Source organism: Molossus molossus, unplaced genomic scaffold, assembly GCF_014108415.1.
Source record: "Molossus molossus isolate mMolMol1 unplaced genomic scaffold, mMolMol1.p scaffold_m16_p_11, whole genome shotgun sequence".
NCBI classification, from domain to species: domain Eukaryota; kingdom Metazoa; phylum Chordata; class Mammalia; order Chiroptera; family Molossidae; genus Molossus; species Molossus molossus.
This window is the reverse complement of record NW_023425346.1, coordinates 81,869,949-81,883,990: the sequence shown is the minus strand read 5'-3', so window position 1 is coordinate 81,883,990 and position 14,042 is coordinate 81,869,949. Positions and strand designations below refer to the sequence as shown.

At 42.6% G+C, this 14,042-nt stretch overlaps 1 protein-coding gene across 2 annotated transcripts in view; it reads left to right on the top strand.

Annotated features, from left to right (window-relative positions):
• KLF7 (Kruppel like factor 7) overlaps positions 1 to 5,771 on the top strand; it is an 89,014-nt gene extending 83,243 nt beyond the window's left edge. For both annotated transcript variants that reach the window (XM_036253688.1, XM_036253687.1), the window contains exon 4: positions 3,563 to 5,771. In XM_036253688.1, coding sequence (XP_036109581.1) covers positions 3,563 to 3,600 — 38 coding nt within the window. In that variant the 3' untranslated portion in view covers positions 3,601 to 5,771. The remainder of the gene's footprint in view (positions 1 to 3,562) is intronic.
• The last annotated feature ends 8,271 nt before the right edge of the window (positions 5,772 to 14,042 follow it).

Sequence of the window (14,042 nt, the reverse complement as noted above, 5' to 3'; positions counted from 1 at the left end):
TTGTCCACTGCCAAGACCTCTCCTTCACCTCTTACCATCTCAGATCCCTGCATCTCCCTTTGAACAGGCAGGGTACTGCGTCCCTGCTTTGCTCTGTCACAGGCCTTTGCTGATCAGGCCTGACCGTGTTAACTTCTGGACCAGTTTCCTACTTGATGCCATTACCAATGACCACAAATTGAGTATCATTTTTATATAGCTTTATAGATTTATTATCTAATGGTCATAGGTCATATGTTCAGCACAGGTCTCACTAGGTTAAAATCAAAGTATCAGCTGGGATGCATTTTTTTCAAGACGCTCTAAGAGAGCCCTGGATGGTTTGGCTCAGCGGTTGGAGCGTCGGCCTGCGGTCCGGATAGACCCGAGTTCAGTTCCCACTAAGGGCACGTATCTCAGTTGCAGTTTGTCCCCGGCCCTGGTTGGGTCGTGCGGGTGGCAGACACTCGATGTGTCTCTTTCATGTCGATGTTTCTCGCTCTCTTCCTCTTTCTCCCTCCCTCTGAACAAAAAATAAAAAAATGTCCTTGGTGAGGATAAAATAAAATAAAATAAAAAAGAAGTTCTAAGAGAGAATGCATGTCCTTGTCTTCTCCAGCTTTGAAGGGTTGCCCACATTTCTTGCCTCCTGATCCTATTTTCCTGTCATCCAAGCTGTTGAGCCCTTCTCATGCTGCCAGTCTCTCTGGTTTTCTCTTTCAGTTTCCTCTCCCATTTTTAAGGACCCTTGTGCTGACATTGGTTCTACCCAGATAATGCAGAATAATCTCCCTATTTTACAGTCAGCTGGTCAGCAAATTAATTCCATCCACAACCTTAATTCCTCTTTGCCTTGTAACCTGACACATTTACAGGTTCTGGGAATTAGATGTAGACATTTTGGGGGAGCCATCCATTATTCTACCTACTATAAACTCCTTTAATTGACATCTCAGCCCTCCCTTCTTCTCAGCCTAAAAGGCAGGTGTGGCCAAGTGCCTGGGCTCTGGAGTCAGACTACTTGGGTTCAAATCTTAGCTTTGCCTCCTTATGATGGATATCTCACTGGTAGTAGGAATAAAAACGGTACTCTCTTTATAGGATTCTTGTAAGGATGTTAACTTTAAAAAGTAAATACCTGCAAAAAGAACTTTGCAACTTAGATCTTCTTTCTCTAGGCTGTTGGGATGACAGATGGCGAGAGAAAAGGAAAAAGGGAGACATGGAGGGAGGAAGGGAAGAAGAGAGAATAGGCAGTGGGCACTACCGCGTGTACCTTCAGGACAGAACAGAATATGCACATTAATGCCAAAGTCCCTGCAGACTGTATTGCTCTTCTGTGCACCAGTGGCATCAAGGGCTTGCTTTTAAAGAAAATTTATCACTGTTTTCTAGAAAATCAAATTCCCTTTAGATGGGACTCTAAGGGATTATTCAGATATCTTGCTTATTCTAAATCAGAGCCTGAAATAGGTTGGTGGAATTAGAATTATTATGATTCAACATGTTACTGGAGTAGAATGTGTTCTACTATACTTTTCCTATTCTTGTGTGTGTGTGTTTTTTTTTTAACTTTACTTTTGTTCTGTTTTACTTCACTTCCTTGGGGTTCTGCCTTGCACATGTACCTGTTTAAGAAGTGAACACAAACTGTGTATAGTAGGTTGGGGCCCTGGCTGGCTTGGCTCAGTGGTTAGAGCATTGGCTTGTGGACCAGAGAGTCCCAGGTTCGGTTCTTGCTAAGGGCACGTACCTCGGTTGCAGTTTGTCCCCAGCCCCGTTTGGGGTCGTGTGGGTGGCAACCACTCAATGTGTCTCTCTTACGTCGATGTTTCTCTCTCTCTCTCTTCCTCCTCTCTCCCTCCCGCTCTATCTCAAGATAAATGCAAAAATATCCTTGGGTGAGGATAAAAAAAGAGAGAGAAAAGGGTCCGGGGATATAGTGGGGTTTTTTGTTTGTTTGATTTGAGAACAAACACACACAGGGAAATCCTTGTGAAAACTTACTAACCTGAGCATGGCAACTTGCTAACATCCTAACAAGAGTCTTGGGCTCTGAAGTTTTCCTGGGTGTCAGCAGAAGCTGGGAATGCTCTCCCAGGTAGGGGAGTGGACAGTGCTAAGAGAAGAGTCCAGAGGGACAGCACACACTCAGAGCTCAGAAGGACTCTGTCTATGTGCTAACTTCGCTGGGATTCTCGCCGGGACCTTAGGTTGTAGGCTGTGGGGATATGGAAATGTGCACTTTATTAGTTATAAGAAACACTGACTCAGACTAGTGTTTGTTAGCCCAGAGGGTATTAGCTCAAGTAACTAAGAACAGAATTAGAGTTGTCTTTAGGCTTGGCTGGATCCAGGTTCTTAGATATTGTTATCAGAACTCTCTCTCTCTCTTTCTATCCCCAGGTCCAATTTTTCTCTCAACTGCATTCTCAAGCAGGCCATTTTTCCCATGGTAATATGGATACCAGCAGCTCCCAGCTTCAATCTTAGTAGCTTAGAAGCCCCCATGGAAAGAGAGCTGCTTCCTCTGGTTTCAGCAAATGTCCCAGGGCTCTCGTTGATCTTCACAGGCCACGTGACTGTTGCTTTGCAGATCACTATGGTCATAACTTTAGTCTTAGGAGGAGGATCAGCCCCATACAACTGAGAATGCAGAAGAGTTGCTATCCAAGGGAAAATCAAGTTAGTGATGTTAGAAAATGAGAAGTAGTGAAGACAACCACTGCATCTAGTCTGCAGGTTGAGGATACACCCAGTGGTGAACCTTATGTACCAAGAAACAGATCAGAAAAGTGGGCTTGCAGGTCTACCTGGGATCTCAAGTCTGTCACTCACTAGCTCTGTGATCCTAGCCTCAATTTCCTTACCATACATACAGAAAAGGGTGTGAATATTTAGCATGGAAGGCTGCTGAGGGTGTTACTGGGGTAATATTGGGGAAATACCTAGCGTAGCCTGCATATTATACCACATTCAATAAATGTGAGCTCCCTTCTTCATTCTTTTTCTTGAGATGAATATAGAGGGTCTGTGTAGACTTGTAGGTATCACGGGGAGTGTTTCCGGGCTTTCATTGGAAAGCTCAAGGCTGAAATCTGGGTGCTGAAAAGATAGAGGTCCACCATTTGATAATATAGACTAATCATTCGTAGTGTACTTATAGTATACGGGCACAACACATGTTGTTTCCAAAGCATTTGCACATTTGTTTCTTCTTTAATAATGACAATTATGATAATAATAGTTAATGTTCATTGAGATATTACTATGTGCCAGGCAGTGGTTTAAGCACTTGATGGTCTCATTTAATCCCACAGTGGAGCTGTGATGTGAGTGCTGTACTCAGCACCATTGTACAGAGGGGTAAGTAAGGCACAGAGAGGTTAACATGCACACAGTGACATAGCTTTTGGGAGAGCTGGGGTTTGAACCCAAGCAACCTGACCCCTGAGCTCACCTTCCCAACACACCACCTGTTTCTCAATACATATGTAGTGTCTCTCTTTCAGGTAGGGGTGACGGAAAATGAGTTCTTTACCTGAGCCTCTCTAATATCCTTCTTGTTGTTTATCTTTCCTAGGTGTTTTTCTAGGTCTGACCACCTTGCCCTCCATATGAAGAGACATATCTAAAAAAACCTAAAGGCCAGAGTTGCCATGACGTCGGCCGTTGTCTGAAGGAAATGCCACGAGGCAGGGGGCTGGACTTCAGGCGAGGACCCATTGCCTCGCAGAAGAAAGTTCTCACTTCTAAACCTCTGTGTTCACACACAGACACACACACAGACACACATGCTCTCACGCACAGACCCCCCACTACCACACACACTGTCATGCACTCCGCTATATTTAAAGTATATACGTCTATTCGTTAGGCCTTGCCCTAGCCAGATGGTAGAAGACAAAGAAGAAGAAAACCAGGTGAACTCAGCAAGGCAGACTGGCTGCTCACTTCAGCACTGTTGGAATTATTTCCCGCTGTTGCCCATGGAAATCAAAGAAAATGGATGTGAGGTGGACAGCCGTAAGAGGGGCTTCTCTCTAACTTGCTTCTCAGTGCAACTTGATAGGAGAATACTACGTCTTAAAGTTGCATATGTGTAGCGCTAATGTTTCTTTTTAAATAGTTGGGGGAAAATGACCTAGAAAACCAAATTGCAGTTTGGTAGCCAAAATTAACTCTTGGTTTATTTGTCCTTTGTGTGTGAAAAGTCCTACTATTCCGTGCGTCCAACTTCCTCAAAGAACTGTTGATCGGTTTTGGTTCTTCTTAGTACCATTGAGATCTTTCCAGTCGATACCAACGGCCTTAGCGGCGACAGACTCTGGAATAACACCTTACACCTTTCTGGCCTGCATTTCTCTAGACTTCACTCTTAAGGGAGGAGTTTTCTTTTCTTACTTTTGACTCTTGCACACCATATGCACTAGGGATTCTGGAAACTTCTAGCATGACTGCAAAGTGGCCAAGAGAATAAAGTCCTTGATGATAAATCACAGTCTATCCCTTGAGCCTCACCTTATTGCCAGTGCTAGATTTTTTCTTTTTAATCTCTCTGTTTTTGCTAACGAAAACTTGAAAAACTTATTTGGAAGCTTAAATGTTTTATCTTTTCTCCATGGACTAAACCTCTCCAGGACTCTCTCAGCACCTGGATGTCCAGCTCTCAAAGCAGCCAATCAGATGGGACATCACAGCTCTCTCATCCCCTTGAGGAATCATGACCTCAGCTCATAGTGATCATCCCTGTGCTGTGTGTCATTGCTACCCTGTACCCAGTTTCAGCATAGATGTCGCTAGTCTCAAAAGGCAGCTGCATATTGAACGTAACTCTGGGTTATGACCTGACAAAAAGCCAAAAATATCACTCTTTCCAGGAGTGGGGAAAACGGAAGATGCCTCCCAAGTCTAGTGACTTCAGAAAACATCATCCTATCTTCCTGTCTCATACCCACTGGGCTCATGTTACTCCACTTGTTAAAACACACAATTCAAAAATGCCATTGTGGGAATGAAGGGTGGACATTTAAGGGAAGGGTTGAGATGTTTTGCTCATGGTCTGTCTAAAAGTAGAGACATATTTCTAATTTTTTTTCTGGCTAGGCCCATCATGACTTGTGACCCAGAGCACCCAGGATCAACAGAGGCCTCACGTTTACTCTGCAGACTGACTTCAAGGGGGTACATTCCTTACTTCTCATCCCATACACATCCAATATCGGTCTCTATCTACCCGCATTCTTAGCTAGCTGGCACTGGCCTCAACTCCAAAGACTGCCTTTAGGACCATTAAATGGCCTATGCAAGCAAGCGGGGTGGTTATTAGGACAGGTTGTATATTTTGTATATTCTGGGACCATCCCTTCAAGACACGTCTCAAAAACAAAAATGGCATTTGGTCCACACATGGTTGCTGCTCCTTCATACCAGCTGGCTCCCCTCCTACCCTCCTCTGACTGTTTGACTCATTGACTGTTAAATGCCACCCCATACCTATTTGGGATGCAAAACTGAAGTCTTTAAAAGGAAATGATATAAGAAACACAAATACATTTATGACAGCAACCTTCAAGATCCTTGGCATTTGGTTTCTCAGCTTTCTGCAACCTTTGGTTTCACTGAGATGTTGCAACTACTCATCTGAGGGTAAAGGAGCTTCCTTGTCACAAATGTTGTAGCTGCCAATTGGATACTTGGGGCATTCTGAGGTCTGGCCCTTACACTTTACTTTCTCTTTTTCCTTTTTTCAATTTAGACCAAAAAACAACAAAAGAAAAAGAAAAAACAAAAACCCCACGACAAAACAATGACAATAAAAAAAATTTAAAAAACCACCCTGAAACACACACACACAAAATCTGCCCATTTGCCAGAGGCAATTATGTATATGTTAGTTGAAGGGTATTTAAAAAATCAGTTTTATTCCAAAGATTTAAAACTAGACATGACTTAGAAACAATTTCTGGAGCACTGCTTGCTGACAATCTTGTTCTCTACTGCATTTGAGTGCATTTCGTGGCCAGTCCATCAGGGCATACCATGGGATTATATTGGAATGTGTGGTGCATCCTTTCTGGACGAAGGATGAGTGAGGGACCGGAATCTCGGCTGTATTAAACTGTAGCGCCTCCAGTCAGTGCACTAGATGAAACTTTAGACACACCAGATGTTGGTTCACTGGTTCCCTCTTCCATAGCAGCCTCCAGCAGGAATGCACCCCCCCCACCCCCAGTGATGGCATTGGCCATGGCTGCCACCATTTACAAATGTTCTCTCCCCAGCTGGAGCTGCTCTGGCCTCTCGAAATGCTTATTATTAAGGGTTTATAATACTTAATTTAATTTTTGAACTGACCCATGCAAGGCTCTATTAAAAGGAAAGTTAAAAAAAGAATGCAAAAGAGTAATCATTGCTTGTTTGCTCCCTGTTGTCATCTGTGGTCTTGAAAAGACCTTATTTGAATGTGGGGGAACAAAGGCCCTTTGGTCCTCATCAGTGTCTGAACTGTTCTGTAATTCCTCTCTCTTTTGTATCAGTGAGTCCTTTGTAATCTGCTCCTGACCTTTCTCGGAGCAGGGTGCGCTGAACCATGCTGGTCGGGCTGGCTTGCTTCAGAGTCATTTGTTGACTGAGAATTGGCCTGAGAATTTGGTGGGTGCTAAGTGTATGGCTTTGAAACTGCTCGTCTCTAGCCCGACTGACGCCTGTGACTGATAACCAGTCCTATCCATGGGAGTAGGGGTGCAGCCCCAATCATTTTGGAAACAGATTTGTGATCAAATGCCCATCATCTCCAAAATGGCAGAGATGGTTGGTTAAAAGCCTGCTGGAGTGAACAGGCTTTCCAAGAAATAACCTGAAAATATGTGGCTCCCAAAAGGACAGGTTATTTAAAACAGTGCTTTAATGGACATTTGAAACACATCAAACTGCTTTCTCATTTAAATTGTTACCTCCTAACGTTCCAGGGGATCCCAGATTTGAAAGCAAAACCTGGCATGGTGTTTCTTGCGATTGTCCTCTCGGGCACACTTCACCCAGGGTTCAGAGCTCGATGTGTAGAACGAGAGTGTTTCTAAGCCATTGACAGTTTTGACAATGTTCTTTATTTCAAGTTGTGCTTCTTTCTCCTACCACCTGGCTGTAAGTCAAAGATGTGGAAACCTGAAATGACATGCTGCTCCTAGCTACTGGCCTCCTGCCCCACTAATGGTTAATTTGCCCTACTTAATGCCTGGTGGTGATGAATATTATGTCCAGAAAAAGAGATGTTCGGATTCCATGACAAAGCTGCATTTTATAAAAATATCGGACACCCCAAAATGAACTTCGTGCTGACCATTACCTTCTCCTCTCTACGTGCTCCCTTGCAGCCCTTCAAACACCCATCTTCTCCCCTCTTGCACCTCTTGTGCCCTTTTTACATCTTTGATTGCCTGATTCTAACAGGGTAAAAAGACAGCCAACCTCACACATGATTAGCAGAGCTGATTCCTATGTTTTAAAAAATCTTCTTTGAATCTAGAAGCCAGAGAAGATTTTTTAAGGACTTTTTTTGGGATAAACTTCCAGATTAGCCATGTCTGTTTGCATCAGAGGCAATGGGACTTTCAGGGCCGCTCATCCAGGACACTCAGAGTGTTCTGCCTCCAGCCCCATGCCTGAATTCTATGGCAAAGTCAAAAAGAAACTCAGATGGCAAGAACAACAAAACCTAGTGATTAGTTTTATTGGATCCATAATGGTTCCGCTATGGAAGGCACTTCATAAAAGGTAACAATACAGTGCAAAGTGCTTCTGCCTTCTCTCTGCACAAGTTGGTTTTAGGAGAAGGAAGAAGGAAGGGAAAGTTCGAGAGATGCAACACATTTAACTACACTAATCAGGTTCATTGTTTCTTTTTGAAAAGTCTTAGGAGGGCCAGCATGTCTGGCCATAGTTTTGCACCCAGATCTTTGCCAAAGTGAAACTTCATTAAGTAGAACCTGGTTGCGGAAGCTTTCCCCGGCATATTTCGGAAGTGGCCACCTGCCAAGCTGGCATGGGGGCAGGAGGAGAGAATTTGCATTGTGGTCTGGATTAAATTTCGGTAAACATGGTGATATCTCAGTTTGAAAACGAGAGGGGCTGGCCTGAGTATACATCAGTGCCTCCTTGATGGCCTACTTTCCTCAGTGAGAATCATGGGGAATACTTGAGATGGAACAAAAAAAATGTGTCCAAGGAAGCAAAAACTGCTTCTCAGTGTGAGATCCCATGGCCAACTGCCTGAGGCTTCAGGGTTTTCGCTTGCTTTTAACACTCTCTCTTAAACCTCCTCTGTCGGTTCCCAATAGATCCCAGAAGAGGGGATATTAAAGCTGCAATTAACTTTCTCGTGTGCACCCTTCCGATCTAGTACTGTATTCTTCAGGTGTTTTGCATTTAAGTATAAGTCCTCGGGAAACAGGTATCAAAAATGGAGAGAGAAATCCTAGGCCATCACTTCACAAATATCCCAAACAAGATACTCTTTTCAAACAAGGCTCCCTCTAAGCGGTCATGAGGGAAGGCTGATCTGTTCTTTGTTGGGGACTGTTTATACAATTTTTTTCAACTGTGAGCTTTGGAATCGTAAATTGCTTTGACTCCAGCTTCTGTCTACTGCCATAAAATGGACCCCACATCAGAATAATGAGGGTGGTATGTCTGCACACACCTAGATGTGTGGACACGTACCTATTGTACCTTCGCAGAAGGAAAATAGGCTACTGACGTTTAAGAGGAGTAGCCACCAGTGCCTAATAACTTTTTTGGGGGATGGATGCTTATAATTAATTGCCAGTATATTGAAACCACACTGGGAGTTCCACATACAGGGGAAGGGCTGAGGGTGGGGAGAGGGGACATTTTAATCCTAGGCCTTTGGACCAGACACAGAATAATTTCTGCAAAGCTAGGTCCTTAGAGGCTTTTGGGCTCATTGGCTGGTTCTCAACCTTCCCCCTGCCCCCACCCCCGCATGCATTTCCTGTACTCAGACTTAATTTTCTTATCTTTCACTTCTGCTTCATTCCAGGGAGGAAAAGTACACCTGTTATGGCCAAGATCTCCTTGCTAACACAGAGGCAAAAATAAATGTTTAATATTTTTGAAGCCTCCCCCCCTCCTTTCCACAAATTTCCCCAAACTCCTTCTCTTCCCTCCCTACTCCCATGACACAACTCCCCGGCCACCACCATTTTTCTTTCAAATCTCCATTATCCTCTTAACAGTTGGCTTGAAGAAATTTATTTTTGCACTATACATTTTCTTTTTGCCAGATGTGTCCAACAAGTGTGTTTGGAGAGACCTACTCCCAGCCCCCTCCCCTCCCCCACCTCCCTGGTCACATTCTCTCAGGCCTTCTCTGGTATTTATAATATATCACAGAAGTACCCAGTCTTATAGCCCTCGGTTATGCCTTTTTTTGACATTTTATTTTTTTTAAGCTTTTTATATATATATATATAAATATATTACTTTGTCAAGTTTTTTTGCTGTACAAAAGTCTTAAGATTTAAAACTATTATTTGTATTATATGATGGTGGTATGTTAATGTTACAAAATTATTAATGAAGAAAAAATTTATTTTTGTTACTGGTCTGTTTCATAATTCTTTTTTAAATTGGTATATTGTAAGATATCTATGCAAAAAATGTTATGTGACGCATTTTTATTTAAGAATGTAATATGTGTAATAAACAGTAGAATGTGTTTGGCCTTGGAATGCCTTACTGTATTTCTCCTGAGCTTATTTCACTGGGAAAGAAAAATCCTCAGACACAAATGGGTCCTTATATACCTCATGAGAATTTTCTTTCTCAGAGAGAAAAAGGGAAGGCAGAGGACTGTATTAGGTCGTTTTTCTTTGTTTGGGAGGTTGTTGGTAGTGTGTGTGTGTGTGTGTGTTTTATGGTTTCAGTGAGGTGGCTCAGTGCCCAGATAGGACGAAACACTGAAGACAGTTTATTTCTTTGAGGGGAGGAAAGGAGCAAGTTGTTGGAGATTATGAAAAGCAATATTTTAGAATGAGGTGGGTTATGGGATGTTTGGTTAGGGGGTTAGGGGAGGCTTCCTGAAGGTGGTTATTTAGTGAGCGAGAAGTGAAGTTTGTTCTGGGACAGTGTTGAATGGAATATGGTTGGACGGGATGACTCGAAGCAGTTAGCGAGGAGTGCAGAAGGCACGGGGAGAGGCAATGTTTCAGGTGAGAAGTGGGCAGAGTCCATGCACAGCAGGGCCGGTGCCCAAGTGGGGAAGAGCTGACTAACCAGAGGCAGAGGAATCTGGGTGCCTGTACATGTTACAAAAAGTTAGGTGCAAATATAAGCTGCCTCGAACACCAAAGAGGGAGATGAAAGGCCTGGGGGAAATTCTCAGAACGAAAAAGAACAGTGGCTAAAATCTCTTCCACACACGACTTCCAGGAAAGAACATCAAAGTTTAAGGAGGACAGTAGAAAGTCGAACTAGTGTTGCTATCCCAGCATTCCTTGCTAAGTGCTTCCCTAAAAATAGTTGCACCAGTCACTGGAAACAATAAACATATCTGCCACTTACATAGCACATGGCACCACCCAGGCTTTCTTACACACTTTGGACTTATGGGGAAGGATACCGTGGCGAATCATTTCTATTCTCCATCAAATGAATCTGACACACTTCAGTACATTTCCCATTCAGGACTGTGGCTGCAGGGACCGGCTCGCGGCCGTGGTACAGTCATGCCTCGGACAGGAAAGCAGGTGTACGGGGTGCTGCAGTGGGTTTGGCGTGGAAGCTGAGGGTCTGTGTCCTCACCCTAACATAACTTAAGGTAAAGAGAACAGTTGATGCTGCAGGGGCCAGGAAAATGTTTTTGAAAATTGTAAGTATCAGCTGCCAGATTTTTCAAGCAGGTAAGTGAGCTCACCCGTCTACGGATAAGAAACTACAGTATCCAGTGGGAAAAACATGGCCTGGAGTTTGCAGTCTTGCCTACTGGTTCCTGGCCACTTAGTAGATCCATGACTAGATGAGTAATTTAACAATCTCAAAACCAAAGTCGTTGGCCTAGAAATTTCTTTGCATGAGGAAGTATAAGACAGCTATGCAGTACTGCTTACAACAAAGCTAATTATTCTGTAATAATTATCCTGACTTGTACAAAGTATCAAATTGGACCTTTTAGGTAGAGGACAACCTGTATTGTGCTGAAATGTTTAGAGGAGAGGACGGTAAGTCTAACCTATTTGGAATAAGGAAATAAGGAAATGAGATGGCTTATATAAGTGAATACTGTATTCTAGATGACTGAAGCTTTCATATATAGAAACATCTTTTGCTTAAAATACATCTAAAAATAAATTACCCACTTCACAACCTTTTTGAGCATCTATTTTTGCAATATAATATAAATTCAGGGATGATTCCACACTGTGGGGTCGCTTGACCCCATCCTCAATAACTCCACACTAAGTGACTGTCCTTTCTTTACTGCACTGTTCCTATTTAGGAGTTGCAAGTTCTTGGTGTCATCTTCTAGCAATACTTTTCTCCCTGTCAGCTAGCAGATATCAGAGAATCAAGCTTGGTAAGATGTGCCAAAATAACTATAATTTGAATGTAACAGTCAGTAATCTGAGTGTGTAACCTGGATATCCAAGGGGAATGAAGTGCATAAACCTTGAGACAGCTGTAATCTCAGGTCGCCTATCCAATTGGGAATTTGGGGCTAATGGAAAGGAATCTCATAAAAAGCAGAGCTCTGTGGGACTGATAAATAATTTACTATATTTCATTCATATTCCACTTATGATGAGGAGATAGCTAAAATTTTTTACTGAGAAGAATTTGAGTCACTGGGAGGTGACGGTTTCCTGTTTACCGTTCCTTCTCCAATATTAAACATTTTATCTGAGCTCTTAGAAACTATCACTATTGTCTGGCTTGTATGTAGCCTATTACTTTTTTCAAAATTCTGCCTGATCACAACATAGTTACAAATGCCACCATGTTCTATTCAAAACAATAAAATGATACAGTTACAAGAGGGTGGGAGAACAAGATTTATGTTTGTGCACTTGAGCTGCCCAACGAGACTGCAGAATAACGATCCTCTGCCCTCGCAGAGAAACGGGGGTTCAAAGGAGACATGACTTTGAAAGCCCAGGGGAGACAGTAAGTAGTAGAGCTGACCCATAGGTGCCTTGACTCCGAACCGAGTGCACTTCATTCCTCACTGCTCCTGGGAGGTTAACCAGGAGCTAACTCAATGCTTATGTGTGTCTAGCCATGATGTCACCATTGGCCACACTGACTTAATTTCTCCATTTTCTCTGCATTAGTCACAGAAGGTAATCTATAATATAGATAAATCATTACCTGCTAGAATTGGAAGGGTTCTTGGAGGTCGTCTTCAATGCCACCATTATACTAAGTAAACTGAGGCCCAGAGAGGCTGCAGTTTGCCCAAGATCATCCAGCACTACCAAGGGTTGTTGATATGCAGTAATAATCTACTAGTCTTGGTGGTGTTTCTTAAATTTTAGTCACTTTAGTACGATCTTCAATATTCTTGCAATATCCTTGCACCATTATTTATTTAATATATATTTTTAATTGACCAGCCCACTGTTTAAAATCTTAAACCGTGTTAGCTTTGTCCAAAAACAAAAATATTATGAAGACCACTCATTTGACTGTTTTTCCATCAAATACAATGGAAAATTAGTATATAACTCAAAATAAAAATACTCATCTTTGTGTTACATTAAAAGACTCAGTTACTACTGGTGGTACTAGAGAGGCACTGTTGTGAGCCCTTCTCTAAAATCCATTGTGTACCATTTCTCTTTAGCTAATTATTTAGTCCATATGATGCTCCTTGGAGCACATTTCAAATTGAATTTAAAACTAAGTGCATGTGAAAATTTAATAAAGTCTGATTTGATGACTGGGAAGTTACTTAAGGACCCAGAGGTCTCTCAGGAGGAAGAAGATAATGTGGCCATAAGTGAAGTGAGCATGCATTCTCTGCCTTGCCTTCCCATCTTTGGGACACCCATATTCCCTCAGGGAAAGGCACTCTCAGTGGATGGGCTAGTGGCCAAGTTGTGCCATTATTCTGGGAGTGGAGCCTTGACCATTAGGCATTGGCTGCATCAAGGAAGTCACCCTTTCTTCATGTCCCCCAGTCAACAGTCAATGCCTAGAGACAAACGCAATAAAAATGCATTTCATATGCTACAAAATGACTTCAAAGAATGTGCTCACTTTTATGACATGTTTCCTAGGATCCCTAGGCCACCACCTACATACATACACACAGCTCAGTCCCCAAGATGTTTTTCCAACAAGCTTCCAGGCACCTGATATTCTACTACTAAGTATTTCTTTATTGCTTAAAGGCTTCCCTATTTTTAAACTATAACTAGGCAAGAAGAGGTAACCCTCTATGTTTCATTCATCACGTAAACTATAATGTGAATCAGGTTATTCTATCCTTTCACAAGAAATGGTTTTAAGTACAAGGAGGATGAGAGATTATGAATAGGGAAAAAATATAGAAGCAGGTGGCCAACTTTGGGATGCAGGAGTAGGGAGGGCAGGCAGTTCTTTGTCCATTACTGTGGAGACACCAGATATCAAATGACTTCATAAAGGGACTGAAGCAATATTTTGTTGCCAGCAAAGTCTCCTATGTGATCAAAATGAGGTTCTACAGAAACCTGGGTCTGCAGAGCTTATCACAGGAAACAGCTGCTGGTATATGGGTGGCCTCTTATTAGATAATAATGGCAGATCTCTAGCTACCGGCTTGATTCTGTTCCTGGAAGCAACAACTTCCGGGGTCCTGGTCCTATGAGTAGAAAGAATATCAAGGTTCCTTCATAACGATGAGAATGTACATGAGTCACTGGGGGAATATTTAAAGAAGCATTATTTATGGACTCTAATACCAAAGCCAAAGCAATGATGATATATTTTCTGCAGCTACACAATATGCTGTGTTCTTGGGATTGAGTCTGCAGACTCTTCTGAGAAGTACATGATCTGGG